General features: G+C 51.3%; 1 protein-coding gene across 1 annotated transcript; it reads right to left on the bottom strand.

Annotated features, from left to right (window-relative positions):
* Positions 1-215: 215 nt before the first annotated feature.
* Positions 216-16,576, bottom strand: LOC132587368 (apoptosis-inducing factor 3-like). Its single transcript, XM_060259645.1, has 16 exons — positions 16,561-16,576; positions 16,333-16,442; positions 15,639-15,683; positions 14,117-14,198; positions 13,897-14,009; positions 13,448-13,534; positions 9,834-9,925; positions 8,585-8,715; positions 8,253-8,368; positions 7,654-7,729; positions 6,494-6,616; positions 4,038-4,114; positions 3,831-3,948; positions 1,704-1,802; positions 783-858; positions 216-340 (listed from the first exon to the last, which is right to left on the bottom strand). The coding sequence occupies exons 1-16, from the start codon at positions 16,574-16,576 to the stop codon at positions 232-234; spliced, it is 1,470 nt and encodes a 489-aa protein (XP_060115628.1). The 3' UTR covers positions 216-231.
* Positions 16,577-25,433: the final 8,857 nt, after the last annotated feature.

The following is a 25,433-nucleotide window of genomic DNA, read 5'->3' as shown; positions in this document are numbered from 1 at the left end:
ACTGAGCAGGTGGTGGCAGCGAGCCCAAGGGGCAGGAAGAGAAATAGCTCCCTCCAGGAGTTGGCGACTCAATAGGGAGCTGACGGGACCGGGTCTGAAGGCAGAATCGGGCCGGTTCCGCCACAGAGGCAACCAACTGGACTCATGTAGAGGCAGCCACAGGGGGAGCGTGTCCTGCCAATGAGCGCAAGAGCATTGGGGGGGGGGGGGCTATGCATAAAGCCGAATCCCTTACTCAGCTTCTTGCTTGGTGATCCTTCTTCCTGAGTCGAGGACTTCAGCCACCATGGACACCACGGGGTCAAAGTTCAGGCTGGACACTGCAGTCACGAAGTTGTCCCTGTGCAAGGAGAAGGTCCCAGTGAGAGAACCCACCCCCAGCTTGGGGCATCCTGTGTCACTGCCACAGGAAGTGGTGGCAGCTACAAGCATAGACAGCTTCAAGAGGGGATTTGAAAAACACATGGAGCAGAGGTCCATCGGCGGCTATGAGCCATGAGGTACAGCTAGAACAGTGTCTGGGGCACTGATGCTTTGCCTTCTTGGTGCTTGGGAGGGGCAACAGTGGGAGGGCTTCTGGCCCTCCCTGGGTTTTGGCCGCTGTGTGGCACAGTGTTGGACTGGGCGGGCCCTTTGCCTGATCCAACATGGCTTCTCTTAACGTTCTGTCTCGGCCTCCTGCTCAGTCGCCGCTCTTTCCGGCTACCCAGAGAGGGGCGTGGCTGGCAGCCGCTCAGCTCTCCCTACCCATCTATCCCCCTGCCGGGAAATTCTGTACTCACCTAATGTAGAAGATGACAAACTTCTCGTCGTCCAAGTTGCCCTTCACCACTATGTCTGTGTAGCCTTTCCCATAGCCTAAGTGAGAAAAGAAGGTGGCGAGATCTCCTGATCTGTGGTTGGAGAGCAGCCTGGCCAATGGGCTGAGGGAGCTCCTGTTGGGCTCATGGTTGGCCAAGGCAAAAATAGGATGCGGCAGCACCAGGTGGGAACACCGAATTGGTGGCCCACCTAAGAGGGGAGGTGCTCCCTGCGGCCCAACAGCAGCAAGCAGCATGCAAAGCGCCTGGCACTGCCGTCCCCCTTGGCACACATTTCTGCTCTCCCACCAGGGGCTGCTATTTCCTGGATCCAAACCACCTTCTCCCTCAGGAAACCAGCCTCCAGGTGGACCTGGAGAACCCCTAGAACAGGGGTGGCCCAACTCGCTTAATGTAACAGCCACATAGAATAAATGTCAGATGTCTTGAGAGCTGCAAGGCATGAACGTCAAGTGTTCTGAGAGCCGGGAGGAAGCAAGGCGAATAGAAAAGGGGAGGGAGAGGTGGAAAGAAAGCAACTTCAGATGCATTCTCCAGGCTGCTGGCTGGCTTGGCTTAGAGAAGTGATTTAAAGAGAGAAATGCCTTTTCCGAGCTGGCCAACAGAGCGTGGGGGCTTCGTGAGCCACACAATATGTGGGAAAGAGCCACATACGGCTCCCGAGTTGCAGTTTGGCCACCCCTGCCCTAGAATTACAGACTACAGAGATCAGTCCCCCTGGAGCAAACGGAGGCTGGACTCTATGGCCTTGTTCCCCTCCTCAGGCTCCACCCCCTAAATCTCCAGGAGTTCCCAGCCTGGAGCTGGCAACCTTCCCCTCCTCCCCGCCAGAGGTCAAGGGGCCTGGCAACCCTACCTCTCCCCCTCCCCGACCGTCCTTACCTGCAAATCGGATGACCTTCCCGAGCAGCTTGGTCCAGAAGAAAGGCACCGTGTGCAGCTTCTCTTCCCTCTGCAAGATGTTGAGGGCAGCCACACGCCCTGGCAGGGGAAGGAGGAGAGGCCGGGGAGGAGAGTTCACCTGGGAGAAGAGGCTCTGGCTGGGCCGCTGGCAACCTTGGCCAAAAGCTGGGTCTAAGATTTTGAAAACCGAGCCCTTTCCGCACCCCAAGAGCAGGCGCTCCCGAAAGTTTGTAGACTGGGCCTCCTACATGTTAGTCACTGCTGCCTGGGGCACAGAGAGGGCCTGGTGGGGTGCCACCAGTCCTGAAGAAAAAGGGGTCTTGGCCACAGCCATTACCAGCAGGAACTGCAGCTGCCCCGTCCTCTCTCCAGTTCCTGATGCCGCAAGGAGGGGCTCCAGAGCCACCCATCCAGACTCTGGAGTTTGAGCCCTTCAGCCTACATTTGTCTCACAGTCACAGCCCCCCTTTTGGTTCACAATCTGCAGCCTGCTAGACAACAAAGCTCTCCGCTGCTCTGTCGCATGTGTTTGTTCACTCTGTGACCCTTCCCCGAGGGTTTGCGGTGACCCAGGTGAGTTCTGCTGCACAATGAACACATAAAGCTGCCTTCTATTGAATCAGACCCTGGATCCATCAAGGTCAGTATTGTCTGCTCGGACTGGTGGGTGCTCTCCAAGGTCTCAAGCGGAGGTCTTTCACTTCACCTCCAACTGCCTGGTCCTTTTTAATCGGAGATGCCAGCTGGGTTTTTGGGGGGTGGCAGGAACACGCAAACGCACTTCCAGCTGGCTTGGCATCAGGGGGTGTGGCCTAATATGCAAATGAGTTCCTGCTGGGCTTTTAATACAAAAAAGCCCTGTGTGAACCAACAGTGATGTCAAGGGGTGTGGCCTAATATGCAAATGAGTTCCCACTGGACTTTTCCTACAAAAAACCCATGTGAATCAATGGTGCCATCGGGGCTGTGGCCTAATATGCAAATGAGTTTCAGCTGAGCTTTTTCTACAAAAAAAAGCCCTGTGCAAAACAATGGTGATGCAAGGGGTGTGTGGCCTAATATGCAAATGAGTTCCCACTGGGCTTTTTCAATTAAAAAAACCCCGGTGAAACAATGGTGTTGTCAGGGGGTGTGGCCTAATATGCAAATGAGTTCCAGCTGAGCTTCTACAAAAAAGCCCTGTGTGAAACAATGGTGTGATCAGGGGGTGTGGCCTAATACGCAAATGAGTTCCAGCTGGGGTTTTTCTACAAAAAGCCCGGTGCCAAACAATGGTGATGACAGGGGTGTGTGGCCTAATATGCGAATGAGTTCCTGCTGAGCTTTTCCTACAAAAAAGCCCTGGATGCCAGGGATTGAACTTGGGACCTTCAGCAAGCCAAGCAGATGCTCCACCACTGAGCCACAGCCGCTTCTCCCACCTATTTTTTAAAACTCCAAGCATGGTGCCATGTTTCAGCCCAGGAGGCCAGTCTGCCTATGCAGGGCTTTTTGTGTAGAAAAAGCCCAGCGGGAACTAATTTGCATATTAGGCCACACCCCCTGATGCCAAGCCAGCTGGAACTGCGTTCTTGTGCGTTCTGCTAAAAAGAAAAGCTCTGCATGTATGTATGTAAAGCCGCAACTGACTGACAGTGAATCCAACCAGCCTACAAGGCAAGAGAGAGGCAGAGGCTTCCTATTGCCTTCCTCTGCAGTCTTCCCTGGAAGTCTCCCATCCAAACAGCCACCCTCCTGAGCTTCCAAGATCTAATGAGATCGGGCTACAGCCTGTCACCTTCCCTCCCAAAGACAGTCTCGGACACCTGACATTTTCTTGCAAGAGCAGCTGCAACTTGAAGAAGCGATGGTGCTCGAGAGCATCCGCTGGCTAGCAGAGGGTGACCCCAGGAGCTGGAAGGAGAACTGCTCCCTTTCCCCCAACCCCAACAGGGACTCCAGCTTCCCTTTTTCCTGCCACCCCCAGTCTTTGGAGGCGTCACCAGACAACTGAGGCCTGTGTTTCCAAGTTCAGTTCCCTGGCCATGAGGACTAGCAGCTTGCCTCTTCCAGCCACCCCATACCAGCCAAATTCTTAGTGAAGCCCGTACAAGAGAGGTCAGCTACCGTGTGCTTGGGCGATCTGCCAGTGGCGGACGTAAGCATTCTTCCAGTTGAACAGGGCCACAGGGAAGGAGGCCGCGTCCCCAGCAGCAAAGACGTCAGGGACATTTGTCTTCATGAACTGGAGGGGAAAGGAGAGCCTGATCAGCAAAAGAGCTCAGGGGCTGGCCCCTGGGGTGTAGGCCAGGCCCCCTGCCAGCCTCAACCTACCAGGTCCACAAGAATGCAGCCATTCCGGTCCAGGGTGACGGAGCTGCCCCGAAGGAAGCGGGTGTTGGGATCAACCCCTGCGGGGAAAGAGAAGATGGACGTTGAGGAGCCGGGCCTGGCTGCAGGGAGGGAAGCGTGGGTTTCCCTTGGTGCCACGTCCTTGGGCACAAGCCATGCGAGCCAGCAGCTGGCCTTATGAAGGGCCATTTGGAGGGGGGAAATGGAAGTCAAGAGCCAGGCCTGACAAAGCGAATAGACTGCTTTGGCGAGGTGGCAAATGGTGGCGGACATGGCTAGATTGTCAAGGGGAGGGACGTTTGCATTTTGTTGCAGCCCTGCCCCCCACAAGCCTCCATCCGCTGTTTGCTTGCTAGGTCATAGTGTCCTAAATGCCCTTCCTCCCCACCCCTCTTCTCATTCTAGGGTGGCAGACAGGGTTGCCAGGTCTGATTCAAGAAATATCTGGGGATGATGGGGGTGGAGCCAGGAGCAGGTTTGTGACAAGTATGATTGAACTCCAAAGGGAGCTCTGGCCCTCACTTTTAAAGGGACTGCACACCTTTTAAATGCCTTCCCTCCATTGGAAACAATGAAGGATAGGGGCACCTTCTTTGGGGGTTCACAGAATTGGACCCCCTGGTCCAATCCTTTTGAAACATGGCGGGTGTTTTGAAAAGAGGCACTGGATGCTACGCTGAAAATTCAGTGCCTCTACCTCAAAAAATAGCCCCCCGAGCCCCAGATACCCACAGATCAATTCTCCATTATACTCTATAGCAGGGGTGGCCAAGGGTAGCTCTCCAGATGTTTTTTGCCTACAACTCCCATCATCCCCAGCCAGCATGGCCAATGGCTGGGGCTGATGGGAGTTGTAGGCAAAAAACATCTGGAGAGCCACCGTTGGCCACCTCTGCTCTATAGGAATCAGTCTCCACAGGGAATAATGGAGTGCCCAGCAGATATTTTCCTCCCCACTTTCTGATGACCCTGAAGCAGGGAGAGGGCCTTCAAACCAGGGGATTCCCTGCCCCCACCTGGGGATTGGCACCCCTAGATAGCGGGACACATGCCTTAGCTTGCCCTTGGGAGCTGCAAGTGGCAGGAAGAGGTCGAGCAATGGGCAGCAACTCTCCATTGGGCCAGAGGACTCAGCCCTGTGCAGTCGGCCCTGATCCTCATCCCAGGATACTCCAAGCCTCTCTTGGGCCTTGATTTCCCATTGCTTGCATAAATGGCACTCCCTTGTGGTCAGAGCGCAGAATGCAAGTGGGAACTTATTCTTGCACACGAGCGCCGTCTGAAGACATCTGCATGTGTCAAGTCTGCTTAAAACTCTGGTCAGGACTGTGCCTAACATTGGCTCAGGAGAAAAGCATCCTGGGTAAAGCCAAAATGTATTTCATTGCTGCTAGCTTGAACTCTCCCTACCCCCCTCCTTTTCTTTGTTATGTAGTACTGCTTTGAAATGGGAATATGTGAACGGTTTACTTGAGCCTTCTCAGACCTGGCACTGGGGGAGGTTGGAGCCAGAGATGCTCAGGGCCAAACCAGGCCTGAGAACGAAGTAGTAACATCAATGTGTGAATGTACCCTGCATAGTACCCCTCCCTCAAGAATCCCTTTGAAGTATACCTTATATGATTGTATTCTACTGCCTGATCTTTAGTCTTTCAATCTCAACGTAGTCGAGAACAACAATATCAATAAACTAGTTATCTTGTTTCAACAAAGACTTGTTATTGAATCTGCCGACTTGACAGCATGTCCATGAAAGCTTCTACCCAAATTAAACTTTGTTGGTCTTAAAGGTGCCACTGGATTCAAACTGTGTCCTGCTGCTTCAGACCAACACAACTACCCACCTGGATCTATTCTGCAGAAGTGTGAGCACATACAAAAGCCTGTACCCAGAATTAAACTTTGCTGATCTGTTGCCACAAGACTCAACCTTTGCAGGGCTTTTTTTTTGTAGCAGGAACTCCTTTGCATATTAGGCCACACAACCCTGATGTAGCCAATCCTCTTGGAGCTTACTGTGCACCCTCTACAAAGAGCCCTGTAAGCTCTTGGAGGATTGGCTACATCGAGGGGGTGTGGCCTAATATGCAAAGGAGTCCCTGCTACAAAAAAAAGCCCTTCTGCAGCTTCAGACCAGCACAGTTATTCACTGGAATGCATGTGCGTGGCATGGTTTGGGCCCCTCCTGCTGAAGTAGCTCTTCGCCATAGGAAAAAATGACTCACCACTGACCCTTCTCCTCCCTTTCAGCAAATTACTATATAAGTTCGTTTCCTCTTTTGAGATTGGGTTAAAGTGCAAGCCTTGGGTGGAGTTGGGGCAGGGGTGGGGCTTATGGTACCCAGGCTTTGCTCTTTGTGTAGGAAACAGACAAAGTGATGTTCCCTACACAGAAGCTGCCCTTCCTCTGAATCCCCAAATCTTCCACCGTGCCTTACCTATTCCTATCACCACCACATCCGCTGTGATCTTGCGCCGGTTGGCTAAAAGTACATGAGTGACCTGGAGGGAGGAAACAAGACAAATTATTGACTGGCACCTGCCACCCCCCCCTCTGATCCCTTAAGGGTTGCCAACCTCCAGGTGAGGGCCTGGAGATATCCCAAAATCACCGCTGATCTCCAGACTACAGAGATCTTCCCTGGAGAAAATGGCTGCTTTGGAGGGTGGACTCTGGGGCCTTAGACCTTGCTTCGCAAACTCTGCCCTCCCCAGGTTCTACTCTCAGATCTCCAGGAATTTCCCAACCCAGAGTTGGCAACCCACACATGCTTTGGAGGCGCCCCTTAGGGTTGCCGACCCCCCTGTTACAGTTAATCTCCAGTTAAACCTGGCAACCCTAACCCTAGCGCAGGAGTGTCAAATATGCAGCTTGGGGGCTGAATCAGGCCCCCGGAGGGCTCCTATCAGGCCCTCGAGCAACTGGCTGTCATCTGCTTCCATCTCCCTGTCTCTTGCTTCCTTCTGCATAACAGCTTGCTTTGCAAGGCTTGCTCAGTTGCACAGAAGCTACAGAGCAAAACCTCTTTTCTCAACTGGCTGATGCTCCTCCCTTGGGGAGGAAGGAAGGAAAGAAAGGCAGAACTTGTTTTTCCTGGCTCTCTCAATCGCACAGCAGAGCTACTGAGCAAAGTCTCTCTTCTATTGGCAGAGGCTCCTCTCAACCAGTCCCTTAGGGAAGAGCCAGAGCTTCCTTTGACCCATTCCCTGGATCCCATGGGAGAAATACAAAGAAAGCACCTTTAAGACCGAGAGCTGACGTTTTAACCATGTTTTAAGGGTTTTTTTTGGAAAAAATCTTTGTGTTTGTCTGTGTCCTTTATAAAGTTTATATCTCTGCTACCTAGTCTTAAATAGGCACACACATGGCCCAGCTCAACCTGACATAGCCCAGCTCGACAAGGTCTGATTTATGTCAGATCTGGCCCTCATAACAAATGAGTTCGACACCCTTGCCCTAGTGTGTCCAGCATAGGCTTGCCTCCCTAGGCTAGCTCTGCCCCTTTGTAACCCACAGGGATGCCTCCTGGTCCTGTTCATTGCCAAGAGGAGAGACACTCCAGGCAGGCAGGTGTGATGCTCAGACAGAGAGACTCACAGACCTTCCCGCGTTCCCCGAGCAGCTCAGCAACCTCGGTCTTCATGGAGAACAGGACTCCTTGTTCGTGGAGCATCTGGAGGGAGGAGGAGAGTGGGCGTTACCCAATATGGCCTCTACACCAGATTCTGGGTAGGGCTACCACAGCCTAAAACAGGGGTGGCCAGACTGTAGCTCTCTCACACACATTGTGCAGCTCTCAAAGCCCCCAACCCCCCCCCCCCCCATCAGCCGCCTTGGAGAAGGCATTTTTCTCTTTAACTCACTTATCTTCTTTTAAAATATTTCTTTGCTCCTGGTGAGGCAAATGCCTAATAAAGGGAATGGATGGATGGACGGACAGGGCTTTTTCCTGGTAGCAGGAAATCCTTTGCATATTAGGCCACAACCCTCTTATGGAGCCAATCCTCCAAAAGCTTACAGTAGGCCCTATAATAAGAGCTCTGTAAGCTCTTGGAGGATTGGCTACATAAGAGGGGTGTGGCCTAATATGCAAAGGAGTTGCTGCCACCAAAAGAAGCCTCGATGAATGATATTCAAGGGTTCATCTTGGGGATCGTGAACTACGCTTATTCGCCCTCGCCCACTGGGCTCCCCACCTTCATGGTGAGCTTTCCAACCTCGCTCCCCAGGGATCCTTGGTATGGAAATTCAGTCTTCTCGATCACATGGACGCCGACGGCTTTGCTCGACAGGGTGGCAGCCAGCTCCATGCCTGTGAGCGAAAGGCAGAGATGCTCTTGCGGTGATGCTGACGTGCCCCACCTCTCTCCAGGATCAGGGCCAACCCAGGGGGAAGAGGCTGCTCACTGGCTGCTTGCCAGCCTCATCTGCCCGAGGGAGGCAGGAGCGAGGCAGAGTTCCAGCCGAGGCTCTCCCAGGGGAGAAACTCTAGTGGGTCCCAGCAGCCCCCAAAGGTCTCTTTTCCTACCAATGAACGATGCTCCAATGATCACAACCCTCTTGCTGGATGCCAACTGCAGGATCCTGTTGGCATCTTCTGGGGTCTGGAGATAACACACGTTCTGGAGGTTGGTGCCGGGGATCTTGAGACGCTTGGGGCTGGCAAAAGAGGACCCGGCTGACATGGGTGGGCTTGAGGAGGGGGTGAGCCAAGAGAGGGGGCTACCTTGCGCCCAGGACCAACGTTCCCTCTAAGCTGAGTTAGCGTGAGCTAGCTCATGGTTTTTTAGCCTCTTAGCTCAGGAAGGATGACCCCAGAGCATAAGAATTTATGTAGCCCCACCAATATAAAAGCAGTCCCTCACAACTTTGATGCCAGTAGCTCACAAACTGGAATTTTTGCTCACAAGACTCCACAGTTTAGAGGGAGTATTGCCTAAGACTGGAGCTGGACCCCTCTGAGATTGCCAGCAATGCAGCCTGCATGGGCCTCTTCGCCATTGGCCTTCCTTGGGTCATGTGACCGGTGGGATTGGAAGCCAACTGGGACCCGCCCTGCTCCGGACATGGGGTAAGAAGGCTGCCCCACTCAGTCCCCCCACATTTGCTCATTCCCTCCCCAGCGAAGGGTGCCAGCCTCCAGGTGGTGGGTGGAGATCACCTGGGATTACAACCAATGTTCCCTCTAAGCTGCAGAGTCTGGTGAGCAAAACGTCGACTTTGTGAGCTACTAGTGTTAAAATTGTGAGCTAGTGGCGTTAAAGTGGTGAGCTACTGCATAAATTATTGTGCCCTGGGGCTATTTTTCCTGAGCTGAGGCGAAAATGTGTGAACTAGAGGCTAGAAATCTGTGAGCTAGCTCAGGCTAATTCAGCTTAGAGGGAACACTGATTACAACTGATCTCCAGGCAACAAAGATCAGTCGAGAAAATGGCTGCTTTGGAAGGTGGACTCTGTGGCCGTCTGCCCCACTGAAATCCCTCCCTTCCCCAAGCCCCGCCCTCCTCAAGCTCCACCCCTCAAACCTCCAGGTGTTTCCCAGTCCAAAGCTGGCCATCTAACCTCTGCTTTTGCCCAAAGTCCCAGGTCCTTTACTATAGGCAGGGCAGCCAAGGAGGAGAGGGAATGCCAGCACTGGGGAATGGCGGCACAGCTGGGAGGGACCTTTGTGGCACGCCCCGTCTTTCGGCAGAGACAGAGAGACCACGTCAGGCCACCTTGGCTCACAGAAGGGGCCCCTTCCCATTGTGGGGAGGTGGAGGGGAAGAGTCACTTACTCGCTGCCAGTAGCAATTAGCAGGCGGTCGTAGGTCTGGGAGGACCCGTCATGGAAATGTGCCTTCTTGTTGGAGGTATCCAGGGAAACCACCTGCAGCCGCAGAAAGAGAGGGAGAGAGAGAGAGGATATGGCAGAGCCTTCCCAGTCTGTGCCCGGGCCTGCACAACAGGATGGGCCTTTTGGTCCTAGCCTGATTTTTGGACCAAAGTTCTGAAGGATTTGGAGAAAGTGCAGCATTGGCTGTGCAGGATCAGGCCCATGGTCCATTGAGTCTGCTCCCCACAATGGCCAACCTGAAGAAGAAGAAGACCATAGATTTATACCCCGCCGTTCTCTCTGAATCAGAGTCTCAGAGCAGCTTAGAAGGGGGGACTCTATGGCACTGTACCATGCTGAGGCCCCTCCCCTCTCCAAGCCCTGCCCTCTCTCAGTTCCACCCCCAAAATCTCCAGGTATTTTCCAACACAGACTGGGCAACCTTAGATAGGGGAGGCAATCAAGGAAGAAGTGGAGGGGGGCAAGTGGAGCAGGAGGGGAAAGGAGGGATGGCTGTAGCAACAACCATCTATGCTGGCGTGCCCTGAGCAGGCCTAGAAGGGTACATGAGATACTGGAAATAACAGCATCCCTTCTTTCTGCCACACAAGTATGCCTGAGAAAAAGACACTGAGAGAAGAAGACCGCAGATTTATACCCCGCCCTTCTCTCTGAATCAGAGTCTCAGAGCAGCCTACAATCTCCTTTACCTTCCTCCCCCAAAACAGACACCCTGTGTGGTGGGTGGGGCTGAGAGGGCTCTCACAGCAGCAGCCCTTTCAAGGACAACCTCTGCCAGGGCTATGGCTGACCCAAGACCATTCCAGCAGGTGCAAGTGGAGGAGTGGGGAATCAAACCTGGTTCTCCTAGATAAGAGTCCACCCACTTAACCACTACACCAAACTGGCTCTACTGATCCCTCAGGAAGGGCCACAAGTAAAGCACAGAGGCCAAAGCCTCCTTGGCCTTGCTATCACCTACTGCAGTGGGCTTTCCAAGGAACACTGCCCCAGAACATGGAGGTTCCATCGAGTGACCTTGGCTAAAACCCCTTTATAACCCCCTCCTCCATGAGCCCATCTAATCCTTTTCTTTTTTAAGCCACCTGAGGTAAATCCCACTGCTTCTTTCTTTATTTCTATGCCGCCTCTCCTGGGAACCTGCCTAGCGGCTTACCAAATAAAACATAATGAAAACTCCATAAAAAGTGATGAAAACCCGGCATTCAAAACACGGCAGAGCATGAAACAACATAAATCAAGGGGCAATAAATCATGGAGTACCTTGAAAGGGGTCTTAAAACAGTTCTCATGCTAAAGACAGACTATGAGATGTCATTTAATAAAAATTCCACACAGACTCTTAAATAAAAGCCTGGATAAACAGAAACATTTCAGCCTGGCTCTTAAAAGAAAGCCGTATAGACGCCGGGTGTTCAGAAACAAATGGCCAGCCAGCGCAGATCTTTCAGTGCTGGAGTGATACGAGCCTTGTCTCTCACCCCTGACAGTTGCTTAGTTGCCACATTTGGCCTTGGCGGAATTTTCCGGACCATTTTCAAAGGCAGCCTTACACAGAACGCATTACAGTAATCGAACTTGGATGTCATCAGAGTGTGACTCACTGTGGCCAGATCACACGTTTTGAACCATGGTCGTTGCTGGTGTTATCAGCCAAAGAAGGCAAAAGACATTGCACGCTACAGAGGCGATCTGGGCCTAGGGTCACCAAATATCTGGGGACTTTCGGGGTAGAGCCAGGAGACATTGGGGGTGGAGCCAAGATCAAGGTTGTGCCAAGAAGAAGAAGAAGATATTGGATTTATATCCCGCCCTCCACTCCAAAGAGTCTCAGAGCAGCTCACAATCTCCTTTACCTTCCTCCCCCACAACAGACACCCTGTGAGGTGGGTGGGGCTGGAGAGGGCTCTCACAGCAGCTGCCCTTTCAAGGACAACTTCTGCCAGAGCTATGGCTGACCCAAGGCCTTTCCAGCAGGTGCAAGTGGAGGAGTGGGGAATCAAACCCGGTTCTCCCAGATAAGAGTCTGCGCACTTAACCACTACACCAAACTAAATAATGGAACTCCAAAGGGAGTTCTGGCCATCACATTTAAAGGGATTGCATACCTTTTAAATGCTTTCCCTCCATTGGAAATGATGAATAGGGGCGCCTTCTTTTAGGGCTCATAGAACTGGATCCCCTGGTCCAATCCTTTTGAAATTTGGAGGGTATTTTGAGGAGAGGTACTGGATGCTGTGCTGAAAATGTGGTGCCTCTACCTCAAAAAACAGCCCTCCAGAGCCTTAGACACATGGATCAATTCTCCATTATACCCTAAGGGAATTGGTCTCCATAGGGAAGAATGAAGTGCCCATCAGACATTTCCGTCCCCCCACCCCCCGCTTTCTGATGACCCTGAAGCAGGGGGAGGACCTCCAAACTGGGGGATCCCCTGCCCCCACCTGGGGATTGACAACCCTGTCTGGGCCTCCTGCTAGGTGTAATGCCACCAGAGTGACCAAGGCCTTCTGCCAATCCATAGCTCCCCCCCACTTTGCCACAAAACTCAATATTCACCTCCTCTCTCAACTTATAGCGCTGATGCTCTGACAGAATGTCCTCAAGAAAATTTTACTGTGTTCTGCTTACAACTAGTGGAATACCTCACCAAACATAATATTCTCCCCAAAAAACAGTTTTTGTCATGATTTGCCGGGTTTCTAATATGTTTCGGGCTCACTTTCTCTCTGAATACAAAAAAGCATGAGCTCTCAATAGTTGAGTTTGATGAATTGGGTTTCGTTAATACAATATTGGGACAGTTCTTTGTACATTCCTACAGCAAAATCAGACAACAGAATGGATTGTCACTGGGTGCTCTTCAGTATAATTGTACGACTGCCCCTTGGTTCTCTGCTTTATGAATTAGTTTTTCTTTTTCTTGGGGTTTTTAATTTCTTAATTATATCCTCACTAAAGCTGCATTCTTTGATGTGATAGATCAGGGGTCCCCAACACCTGGGCTGTGGATTGGTACTGGTCTATGGCCTGTTAGCAACTGGGCCATGTTGTATAATTATTTCATTACATATTTAAATGTAGTAGTAATAATAAGAATAAGAAGATATCCTGCCCTCCATTCTGAATCTCAGAGTCAGAGCAGATCACAATCTCCTTTACCTTCCTCTCCCACAACAAACACCTTGTGAGGTGGGTGAGACTGAGAGACCTCACCCCAGAAGCTGCCCTTTCAAGGCATAACTGTGAGAGTTATGGCTGACCCAAGGCCATTCCAACAGCTGCAAGTGGAGGAGTGGGGAATCAAACCTGGTTCTCCCAGATAAGAGCCTGTGCACTTAACCACCACACCAAACTAACACAAATAAAGTGCACAATTGTATCATCCCGAAATCATTTCCCCCCCAACCCTGCCCCGGCCAGTGGAAAAATTGTCTTCCACAAAACCGGTCCCTGGTGCCAAAAAGATTGGGGGCCACCGTGATAGATCACAGAGTTCTTTATTGTGAACTGAAAATCTGTTAATAAAAACCTGTATTTGAAAAAAACATTCACCTCTTTCCCCCTCCAGACTTCTATGTCGTGAGCATCCAAGAAACCCTGGGACCGCAGGTAAAGGCTCTCTGCCTTGGCTCCCATGTCCTGCAAGTGGCAAAGAAGCCCCTTTTATGCCTGGAAAAAATCATAGTTCAGAACAAGCAGGCGAGTCTTGGGAAAAGGAGATTTTCGGAGCCAATGGGAAGCACCGCTGGCACACGGGATGAACCTCAGGAGCAGGGCTTTTTTGGGTAGAAAAAGCCCAGCAGGAACAGATTTGCATATTAGGCCACACCCCCTGACACCATGCCAGCCGGAACTGCATTCCTGTGCGCTCCTGCTTTTAAAAAAGCCCTGTTCTGGAGCACGCAGCAGAGGGCAGCATGACCCAGCAGGAGTCTGCCCTGCGTGCACAGAGCTCCTGCGTTCCCCCCCTCCCCTCCCAGCCAAGGCCCACCCTGATGGACCTTGCTCAGCTGCGTCTTATCGTAGGGCAGGTGCTTTTCCCTCGTCACCATGAGGATCCTGCCCATGAAGCCCTCCTGACGAAGAATCTCGGCACACGTCAGTGCCGCCGGCCCTAGGAGAGAAAAACAATGCCAGTGATCCCCGCTGTTCTTCTGGTGGGCAGAAGCTGGAGCTGCTGCTTCAGACCGAGGAGGGGAAGCTTTGATCTTGGGACCTCACCTGCTCCCAGGAGCAGCACCACCTGCCTGGCAAGTGGGCTTCGCTGGCTCATAGGTTTCACCTTGCCCATGCTGGCCAGGTCCTATGGGAAGGGAAGTACAAAGCCATCTCAGGTCAGGTAAGTTAAGAACATCAGAAGAGCCCTGCTGGATCCGACCAGCGGTCCATCGAGTCCAGCAGCCTGTCTCACACAGCGGCCAGCCAACAAAGTTTGAATTCAGCGGCACCTTTAAGAGCGGCTAGAGTCGTCAGCTGCAGTACTGCAAGCCAAGCTCTGCTCACCACCTGTTTGATCCTGGCAGAAGCTGGGTTCAGATAGCCGGCTCAAGGTTAACTCAGCCTTCCATCCTTCCGAGGTGGGTGAAATGACTACCCGGCTTGCTGAGGGTAAAGTGTAGATGACTGGGGAAAGCAATGGCAAACCACCCCGTAAGAAGTCTGCCGTGAAAACGTCATGATGAGACGTCACCCCATGGGTTGGTAATGATTTGGCGCTTGCGCAGGGGACTACCTTTACCTTTTTAAAAAAGTTTTATTCTGGGTATAAGCTTTTGTGTGCAAGCACACTTCTTCAGACACATTGAAACAGGAGTCACCAACCATTACGTATAGGTAGCGGGTAAGGAGGGTGTTGTCAGGAAGGGCTAATTAGAGTCAAGAGGCATAAGTAACTGAGCAATAGATCCAGGTGGGCGGTCATGTTGGTCCGAAGCAGTTAGAGTTCGTTGGCACCTTGAAGACCAACAAAGTTTTATTCGGGGTATGCGTTTTTGTGTGCTTGCACACTTCCTCAGACACCTTGAAATGGAAGTTAGCTTGTCAAAGATTTCAGGTTTTCACGGCTGGTAACATCATTAGGGTTTGTAGAATCTTTCGGGCTCAAGTGCCGTGTTCTACTGGAGAAAGTTTTCCTTCCAGACGTTTCGTTCTCAGCTGCGGAGAACATCCTCAGTGGCGTTGCAGCCGGAGCAGGCGCTCTGACCTTCTTGGCTGCTGTGTCTTTCAATGAAGTTAACTTTGTTGGTCTTAAAGGTGCCACTGGACTCAAACTTTGTTCTAACTGAGCAACAGATATCGCTAAGATTGTATTAAGGCAGTTGGTAAGACCTGTGAATAGCAGCAAATAAGTATACAGCAGCCAGTCACTCTGGAACAGGGGTGGCCAGACTATGGCTCGGGAGCCACATGTGGCTCTTTCACACATATCGTGTGGTTCTCAAAGCCCCCACCGCCTCATTGGTTGACTTGGAGAAGGCATTTCTCTCTTTAAATCACATGGAGAATTGCATTTAAAGCTGCTTTCTTTCCACCCCTCTCTCCCCATCTATTTGCCTTCCTTCCTTTCTGTCTTGCATCTCTCAAACCTCTGACGTTTATTCTATGTGGCTCTTACGTTAAGCAAGTTTGGCCACCCCTGCTCCGGAGGGACAACAAGGCACAGAGGCCAAGGCCTCCCCTTGAAGATGTCCTGTCCCACCCCCACCTCCTTCAGTAAGAAAGCATGTCTTGGAGAGGTCCATACCTTCACACTGGCCGTGATGGACACCTTCCCATCTTCCACTGTCACCTGCAAAGACCAAATCATTGAACGGAAAGGGAGGATTTCACAAAATACTCCCATTTTTCACTGCCCCCCCCCATTTCTCTGATTCCTGCTTGCCGTGTTCCCCAAAGTAACTTGTCTTTCTGCCTCTGGCTTGCACACCCACACAGCACCACTGGCTCCCTGGCAAGCTTTGTCTCGCCAGCCCTGGGTCCCTTTGAGAAACGCCGTTCTCTGCCAAGGCACAGCTTTCTCTGGCAGCACTGTTTGTTTGTTTGATTCATTTGTATCCCGCCTACAGCATTAGAAAGTGGCATCTGCATTGAGATCAATTGGGAGAAATAAATCAACAGATGTAGACGGGATATCAACAGAGTTATTCCGAGCCAGAGAAACGGAGTCCCTGTCCGCATGAAGCTGCCTTCTCCTGAATCGGATCCTCCATCAAGGTCAGTGTTGTCTACTCAGAGTGGCAGCGGCTCTCCAGGGTCTCAGGCAGAGGCCTTTCCCATCACCTCCAGCCTGGTCCTTTTTAATTGGGGATGCCGGGGATTGATCCTGGGACCTTCTACATGCCAAGCAGGTGCTCTGCCACTGAGCCACAGCCTCTCCCCTCCATCAGCTAGCCGTAAGTACTCCAGAGAGGTGAAGAGGCAGGCCGGTCTGTGCTCACCTGGAAAATGGGAAGACAATCCAGCGTTGGGTACTCTTCAATGTCACCCGTCTGGGTGCTGAAGCAGGCACCGTGCCAGGGACAGCGCAACCGCCCATGTCTCAAGAAGCCTGAAATTCAGAAGGAGATGACAACAGGATGTGGGGGAAGCGGGCAGTTGGGCAGGGGACAGCCAAGAAGGTCAAAAGTAGCTCTGCCAAATGATCCAAGATGCCTTCTCTTCTATACCTTCTTTCTTGTACATGCAAACGGCTGGGGGTTTGTACTGGAGGGTGCCCTCCGTAACCCCCTGTTGAAGTCTTTGAAGAAGGAGAAGAGATATTGGATTTATACTCCACCCTATACTCTGAATCTCAGAGCGGGGGACAATCTCCTTTATCTTCCCCCCTACAACAGACACCCCCCTGTGAGGAGGGTGGGGCTGAGAGAGCTCCCCCAGAAGCTGCCTTTCAAGGACAGCTCTGTGAGAGCTATGGCTGACCCATTCCAGCAGCTGCAAGTGAAGGACTGGGGAACCAAACCCGGTTCTCCCAGATAAGAGTCCATGCACTTAACCACTGCATCAAACTGGCTCCTGATTTTCCCCATGCAATGTTTGGGAAATGAGTGCCAACAGCAGCTTCTTGCCCATAGCCTCTCCAGGATCCAGACTCACGATGGCACGTTCAGATGGCAGGCCAACCCTTCCCTTGGAAAGGAATCTCCCAGATCAGTTCCAGCTGTTACTGCTGTGGGCCCTGGCCTGGAGTTTGGACCATGTCAATAGCGAGGGGTCAGGCCCACTTTGATTTCCCCCTGCGTAGGGCTATCAGCCAGCTTGCCTTTGCAGAGGGGTGCTCCAGCATGAGGACACTTGCTTCCCATCGCAAGGATCTGCAAATGCTCCCTCACCAGCAGCACTGGGTAACCGGCAACCTCCACCACGCGCATCCTGCAACAGAAAGACAGACACTGCTGCACTGACCAAGTCTCTGCTTTCCATAGTTCCATACTCCTTGCACCTAAACTCTCCTTTTTCTATCAAGCTTCTGCATAGGACCTTTGTTTAGTTGCAGGCACTTTGACCGTTCAAAAATACATCGGCTGCAGCCCTGGCAAGTTCGATCTCATCAGATCTGGGCAGCAAAGCAGAGTTGACTGTGGTTGGTACTTGGATGGGAAACTTCCTTGAAATACCCAGACGAGAGGACAGGGGCAGGCTCTATTCAGCCACCTCTCTGAGGAAGGCAACGGCCAACCACCTCTGCTTCGCACTTCGCCCCATATTGAATGAAAGCGATCGTAAGCGGCAGCGTATGAGTTGTGAAATATTTTTCGAAAGCTCAGAGAAGCTAATGCGAAATGTGAAATAAAGTACTATCGCGTCGCGTATCACTCTATGTGCCTGGCTGTACAAGAGAAAACATCGGAGCATCGGTCTCTGTGGAGAATTTCATCATTGGAATTGTGAACTGCACCCACCTGATAAGAAATTTTGGACATTGACTTGCTGTTTGAAGGACTTTGGGTGGGGTCTTTGGCGTTCCTTGTATTACTTTGTATACAGAATGACTTAGACGTTTTGAAATATCATAACTTGATAGTAAATTGTGTACTTTTTTAGAGGCTGCTCTTTGCGGAGGTTTCTTTAACCTATTCTCCCTGCCCCACCTGGGGATTGGCAGCCCTACTGGGCACCTCAGCCTTGGGGGAGATAGGATGGAATGGAGGGGGGGCGGGTACTGCCCTATGCATACGGACAGTACTGTACTGGGGCAGAAGGTGGCGCCATGGGTCAGGGAAAGCGTGCAGGAGGAGATGGAGAAATAAGAACCAGGATCAGTTCCCAGACCTATTTGAGAGGAAAGGTCTGCATTTGGAGAAAACACCTACTCAGGAATAGGCAGAGGGCAGCAGGAACTGGGCAAGTCTTTATTTTTACTGATTTTACTTCATTTGCACCCCGTCTTTCCCCCCCAAATAGGGACCCAAGATGGATCACGTCATTCTCCTGTTCTCCATTTTATCCTCACAACAACCCTGGGAGGTAGGTTAGGCTGAGAGAGTGTGACTGGACCAGGGTCATCCAGCGGCTTCCACAGCACAAGTGAGATGACCCTGGGCCAGGAGAAGGAGGCTAAAAGGAGCCTAGCTGAAGGAGGTGTGTGTGTGTGTGGGGAGAGCACCTGGCTGGGACCTGCTAGGAACTGTGGAAACAAGCAGCCAGTCTAGCCTGAGCTCTCTATGGTGGGTAGAGACACAGGACTCCTTTGGATGGGGAAAGCAGCATTCCTGGCCAGGAGGCAACAACCTTTAAAGTCCTGTGAGGTCTGGGACCCACACAGCACTTTCAGGGATTTTTTCTTGAGGAAGGAGGCTGGCAGGGGGCAGTCCAGCACAGTGGAGCTTACTTCCGAGCTGAGTTTTTGGCAGAAAAAGCCCATCCGGAACTCATTTGCATATTAGGCCACACCCCTGATGTCACCGTTGCTTCACATAGGAATTTATTTACATATTAGGCCACACCCCCTGACCCAAGCCAGCCGGTACTGTGTTCCTGTGCGTTCTTGCTCAAAAAAAGCCCTGCTTCCGAGGAAGCCTGCTAAGAAGATCCGGCTGTCCAAAAGAATGGAGAAGCTGCTCTTGTTTTGTTTTAACTGAGCAGCTGACGTTTTCCTAGGCCAGGGCTTTAGAAATGCTAATGATCTCCCTGTCCAGAGATAATGATATGGTCAGTTCACACCATTCAGCCAAACAGTTATGATACAGTCCAAAAACACTTTAGAAATGCAGTGATAACCTCCCTGGTCAGACATGGTCAGTTTTCACACCTCCATCTGTAAGCTGTCAGCTAGCAGGGAAATGACAATAGCTTTTACCTACAAAAGGGGTTTTTCCCCCTCAATCTCTCTGCTCTCCTGCTAGAACTAGACATGGCACAATCACTCTTCTGGCTGAATTGGACAAATTGGGGAGGGGGCTTTGCCTAGTGAGAGGCCTCCATAGCTACAGGCCAGGACCAATTTACCTGTAGGACCATCTCTCCTGGTATGTCTCACAAAGAGCTTTATACTGCAGATAGGGTTGCCAGTGACATCGCTGTTTGGGGACTGGCAGCCCTACCCCTACTCTGCTTGGCATCCTATATTTCATTTTGTGCTACTGTTTGCAGCTTTTGCACACTTCCCGGGATCTGGTTTTATGCTGAGTGCTCATACAGATAGTCTTCTCCGCAGGGCCGGCTCTGCCACTAGGCAAACTAGGCAATTACCTAGGGTGCTGGCCTTCTGGAGGTGCCAAAATGAGTGCTACAATTCATCTGATTTTGAAAACTGGTTATCAGTGTGGGGTGCGGGCACCATAAGATAGCCTTGTCTATGGTGCCAGATGGCCTAGGGCCAGGCCTGCTTCTCAGAACATCTATTAATTGTGTTTGATCGCCATCTGGCCTATTATAGGCCAATATTCTGTAAGTAGCCTTTCGTTTTAAGAATTGTCGCTGTACGATATTATTTGCTGTAATTGTTTAAATTGTAGTATAATTATTGATGTATTGATCAATTATTGATGTTACTTGCCCTAAGCCCTGCTGTGTGGGGAAGGGCGGGCTAGAACTCTAATTAGATGATGGTGATCAGGGCTTTTTTTTTTTTGTAGCAGAAACTCTTTTGCATATTGGGCCACACATCCCTGATGTAGCCAATCCTCCTGGAACTTACAGGGCTCTTCTTACAGGGCCTACTGTAAGCTCTAGGACAGAGGTCCCCAACCCTTGGGACAGAGGTCCCCAACCCTTGGGACAGAGGTCCCCAACCCTTGGGACAGAGGTCCCCAACCCTTGGGCCAATCCATGGCCCATTAGCAACCGGGCTGTGAGTTGTAGAATTATTTCATTATATATTACAATGTACGAAGAAGAAGAAGACAACATTGGATTTATATCCCACCCTCCACTCCACTCCATCTCACAGTCTCAGAGTGGTTTACAATCTCCTTTATCTTCTCCCCCACCCCACAACAGACACCCTGTGAGGTGGTGGGGCTGAGAGGGCTCTCACAGCAGCTGCCCTTTAAAGGACAACTCCTGCTATAGCTATGGCTGACCCAAGGCCGTTCCAGCAGCTGCAGGTGGAGGAGTGGGGAATCAAACCCGGTTCTCTCAGATAAGAGTCTGCACACTTAATCACTACACCAAACTGGCTCTCTACCAATAGCTACTGGCTCTCTTACTACCAATACTCCCTCTAAGCTGTGGAATCTTGTGAGCAAAAATTCTACTTTGTGAGTTACTGGCAATAAAGTTGTGAGTGACTGCATAAATCCATTAGCTCTGGGGCCATTTTTCCTGAGCCAAGACAAAAATGTGTGAGCTTGAGGCTAAAAAACTGTGAGCTAGCTCACGCTAACTCAGCTTAGAGGAAACACTGGTTACAACAGTAGAAGATAGAAGAAGATATTGGATTTATATTCCGCCCTCCACTCCGAAGAGTCTCAGAGCGGCTCACAATCTCCTTTACCTTCCTCCCCCACAACAAACACCCTGTGAGGTGGGTGGGGCTGGAGAGGGCTCTCACAGCAGCTGCCCTTTCAAGGACAACTTCTGCCAGAGCTATGGCTGACCCAAGGCCATTCCAGCAGGTGCAAGTGGAGGAGTGGGGAATCAAACCTGGTTCTCCCAGATAAGAGTCCGCACACTTAACCACTACACCAAACTGGCTCTAGAAGTTAATATATAATAATATATAATATATAATCTACGCAATGGTTAAAAACCTATACAGCATTGAGTAGTACGTAAGATGGCAATCAGGGACTGTTAGTAAGTGCCCCCAGCGAACTTTCAGTATGTATACTCAGTCTCCATAGATAGAACTAGATATTGGGCAGGGGGCAGACAACGAACAGATAGCGCCACATAGATGGTGCAAAAGTGGGGTAGGGGAGGCTGGCGTTGGATCTCCACTGCATCAACTGTAGGCCTGGTGGAATATCTCCATTTTACAGGCCCTGATCTCGCTTTTCCACCAGGCATTATATCTCACTGGTTGAGGCTGAGCAGATCTTCTTTGCACCGGGGACCACCAGCAGATGTTAATCTGCAGAGTGCAAAGCTCTTTGAGGGACATACTGGGAGAGACAGCCCTACAGATGTTAGTCCCAGATCTTTGGGTTGTGGTGGCAGAGGCTCCTAAAGCGAGATACTTAAAAAATCTGCACAGCCAATCAGATTTCCAATGGCTAAGCAGAAGCCTTGCTGGGTAAAAGGCCCACCTGGTCTTGTCCGCTTTCTAAAACCATTTGGTGAACCCCAGGAAAGGTGCAGCTGGGCACTGCATCGGGGACTCCTGAACTATCACATGAATACATGAAGCTACTTTCGGTATGGTTTACTCAGACTACTAGCAGCTCTTCAGGGTCTCACACAGAGAACTTTCCCATCACCTTTCACTTGATCTTTTTAGCTGGAGATGCTGGGGATTGAACCTGGGACCTTCTGCATGCTGAGCGGATGCCCCCTGAGCTACACAGCTCAACAACTGCTATGTATGAAAACAGCAGAGTGTGCTAGTCAGGGCTTTTTTTTTTTGAGCGGGAACACACAGGAATGCAGTTCCAGCTGGCTTGGTGTCGGGAGTGTGACCTAATATGCAAATGAGTCCCTGCTGGGCTTTTTCTACAAAAAGCCTTGTGTGAAACAATGGTGATGTCAGAGGGTGTGACTTAACATACAAATGAGTTCCTGCTAGGCTTTTTCTAAAGAAAAGTCCTGTGTGAAACAATGGTGATGCCGGGGTGTGTGACCTTATATGCTAATGCGTTCCTGCTAGGCTTTTTCTACAGAAAAGTCCTGTGCAAAACAATGGTGATGTCGGGGGGGGGGGCTAATATGAAAAAGAGTTCCCACTGGGCTTTTTCTACCAAAAAAAGCCCTGGTGCTAGCGTTCAAGAGCACACATTTACAGGATGCGTCCATTCCACACATAACTTCCCCATTCCCACATTTGGAAATATAACTCTTCACAAGCTTTGGGGAGACAGCTGAGCTCCTAAGAATGTCATCTTTGGTGCCTTGGGCTAAACTTGGTTTCAGTCAAAAAGGCATCTATCAAAAGGCAAAAACTAGGATAGCAATTTACCAAAAACAAGTCATTGCTTCCCCATAGCCCCTGGGAAATGGGACCGGTTAGAACAGCTGGGAGCCAGTGTTCCCTCTAAGCTTAATCAGTGTGAGCTAGCTCACGTTTTTTTAGTCTCTGGCTCATGCATTTTTGTCTTGGCTCAGGAAGGATGAACCCAGAGGACAATAATTTATGCCTGTAGCTCACAAAGTAGAATTTTTGCTCACAAGATTCCACAGCTTAGAGCGAGCATCACTGGGAGCCCTCTGGCCAGAGCAGGATGGTGGAAAATCAGAAGCTGCTTTCTCTCTCGGTCTTCAAGACACTGTGCCTTGGATCTTTCTCAGTCCGCCGAGAGCCTGTCCGTAGATCTTGGCCAGCACTCCTCCAAAGGGGTCCCATGAAGTCCAGACAAGTCAGAAAGGACCCCTCCCCAACCCGCTCCCCCACCTTGTCCCCCCAATACTCACTCTCCATCCCGCATGTCGTCCTCTAGGCAAACTTGCTGGGTAACAATCCTGTCCTCCTCCGGGCAGACCTGCTGGGTAGTGTTGCCTCCTTTCTCCATGCTTCCAGGCTGGGCCCAGAAAAAGAAGAAGTCAGGCACTGGTTTTAGGGATTGCTTTCCTGCTAGGTTTCCTCCCACTGCCAGCCAGCTGCGGATGCCAAATCTGGAAAGGGGGTTACTGAAGAAGCCGTGCACGGTGGCTCCCTTTGCCCCCTACAGTTTCTGAGCCAGAAGCTGGGGGGGGGGGAAGGGGGGGCTTTGCATCAGAAGGGAGGGATGACTTTCACTTGCCCTGCTTGCTTTCTGCCCGACTGCCTGCCCTGTCTCGAAAGAAAGGCACCAGGTCACAGAAAGGGAACAGCCAACTCTCGGAGGCAGGTGAGATGCCCGGCATGGGACACACAGTGGCAGCTGCAAGGACTGGGATGGGGTGGGTGGAGATAGGGAAGCAACGTTTCCCCTTCACGCTGCCACAACTAGCCTATCTCATGGGGTTGTCATGCATCTACAATGAGGCTGTCATGCATCTGTAACACGTGTGGCCAAACTTGCTTAATGTAAGAGCCACACAGAATAAACATCATAGCCACAAGAAGGAAGGAAGGAAGGAAGGAAGGAAGGAAGGAAGGAAGGAAGGAAGGAAGGAAGGAAGGAAGGAAGGAAGGAAGGAGATGGGGAAGAGGGGAGGAAGATGCAGGTGGAAAGGAAGCAACTTTCTTGAAAGGAAAGGGACCAGGTCACATGAAGGCAACAGCCACCCTGAGCCTGTTCGCAGGGAGGGTGGGATATAAATAGAAATCAATCAATCAATCAATTAACTTTAAATGCATTCTCCAAGCTGCCAGCTGGCGTGGCTTGGAAAAGTGACTGCAAGAGAGAAACGCCTTCTCCAAGCCAGCTGATGGGGTGGTAGGGGCTCTGACAGCCATACAATATGTGCGAAAGAGCCACATGTGGCTCCCAAGCCGCAGTTTGGCCACCCCGGTCTATAATGTGCCTCCTTGACAAAGGGTGAAAGAAGCATCAGCAACCGTTGCCAAGGCAAAGGTCAATCCGGAAAGGAACCATTGAACATAGTGCAGCATTTGGGGAGCGGAATGTCCGCAGCGATTACTCACTTAAAAGGAGCTTCTCTTTCCCTGGAACTTAGCTCTGCTCGAGCCTCTCTCCTGCAGCAGCGGAGAGTGTGAAGGGAGACAGCCAGGAACCAGTTTGTCCCTCCACCTCCCAGACCGAGCTGGGTTCCAGCCACACCTCCAAACCTGCACAGCATCCAATCTGCACAGGTGGTTCATCTCCCGGTAACCAGATCTGTGCTCCTCCCCTAGGAGCAGGGATGGAGGAATGAGCTGGCTTGGCTCTTTTGAGTGTGCACGGGTGTGGAATCCACCGCTCACTAAGGCATAATTGGTGCCCTGAGACAGGTGTGGCAGCGTTGAAGGGGAGTGATTTCGCCACCAGTAAATTAGGTAGAAAAGCAAGAACGCAACTTTGCTCCAATATAGATGTTCTGCTGCGATCTGGAGGCAGAGCGGGAGAGATCAAAGTGGAGATGAGGCTCCCCACCCCAAATGGCAACTTTTGTTCATGGGGACCCGGCCTACATTTCCCCTCCATGAATTATCTGGGCAGCCTCACTGGTGCCTTTGGATGGAACACATGCCGCCCTCTTGATTGCTGTCCCTTTGGTGTCACCGATGCCCTGTGCAGACTGTAGCATGCCTCTGGGGTGGCTGAGAGATTAACCCATGCCAAACTTGGGAGTCACATGTGGCTCTTTCACACATATTCTGTGGCTCTCAAAGCCACAGAATATGTGTGAAATGCCCCATCAGCAGGCTGGGAGAATGCATTTCACTCTTTAATCACTTCTCCAAGCCAAGCCAGTCAGCAGCTTGGAGAATGCATTTAAAGTTTAAGTTGCTTTCTTTCTACCTCTCCCTCCAGTTTGGTGCAGTGGTTAAGTATGGGGACTCTTATCTGGAAGAATCGGGTTTGATTCCCCACTCCTCAACTTGCAGCTGTTGGAATGGCCTTGGGTCAGCCACAGCTCTCGCACAGCTGTCCTTGAAAGGGCAGCTTCTGGGAGAGCTCTCTCAGCCCCGCCCACCTCACAGGGTGTCTGTTGTGGGGGAAGCAGATAAAGGAGATTGCAAGCCGCTCGGAGTCTCTGATTCAGAGAAGGGCAGGGTATAAATCTGCAATCTTCTTCTTCCCTCCCCCCTCCCCATCTATTTGCCTCCCTTCCTCCCTGTTTTGCAGCTCACAAACATCTGATGTTCATGACTCGTGGCTCACAAACATCTGATGTTTATTCTATGTGGCTCTTATGTTTGGCCACCCCTGGTCTAGGCTGTCTCCCGAGTTGGGATCTTCCACTGGCATAAGCTGCACTGTTCAGGGGGGCAAGCCCACTGTCACCTCTCAGGGGGCACAGGCATCCTTGCTGGACAGCAGCCTTCCCGCTCCTATCACTCTGGGTGCCAGGCTGTCGT

This window comes from Heteronotia binoei, chromosome 18, assembly GCF_032191835.1.
Source record: "Heteronotia binoei isolate CCM8104 ecotype False Entrance Well chromosome 18, APGP_CSIRO_Hbin_v1, whole genome shotgun sequence".
NCBI classification, from domain to species: Eukaryota; Metazoa; Chordata; class Lepidosauria; order Squamata; family Gekkonidae; genus Heteronotia; species Heteronotia binoei.
This window is presented reverse-complemented; position numbering and strand designations above follow the sequence as displayed.

Excerpts from the sequence above, each read along its gene's own strand:
- LOC132587368 (XM_060259645.1), bottom strand. Across the intron at positions 9,926-13,447 it reads AAGTCTGGAGGGGGAAAGAG|GTGGTTTCCCTGGATACCTC; the intron begins GTGAATGTTTTT and ends CTGCGGCTGCAG. Across the intron at positions 4,115-6,493 it reads TGTGGTGGTGATAGGAATAG|GGGTTGATCCCAACACCCGC; the intron begins GTAAGGCACGGT and ends CTTTCCCCGCAG.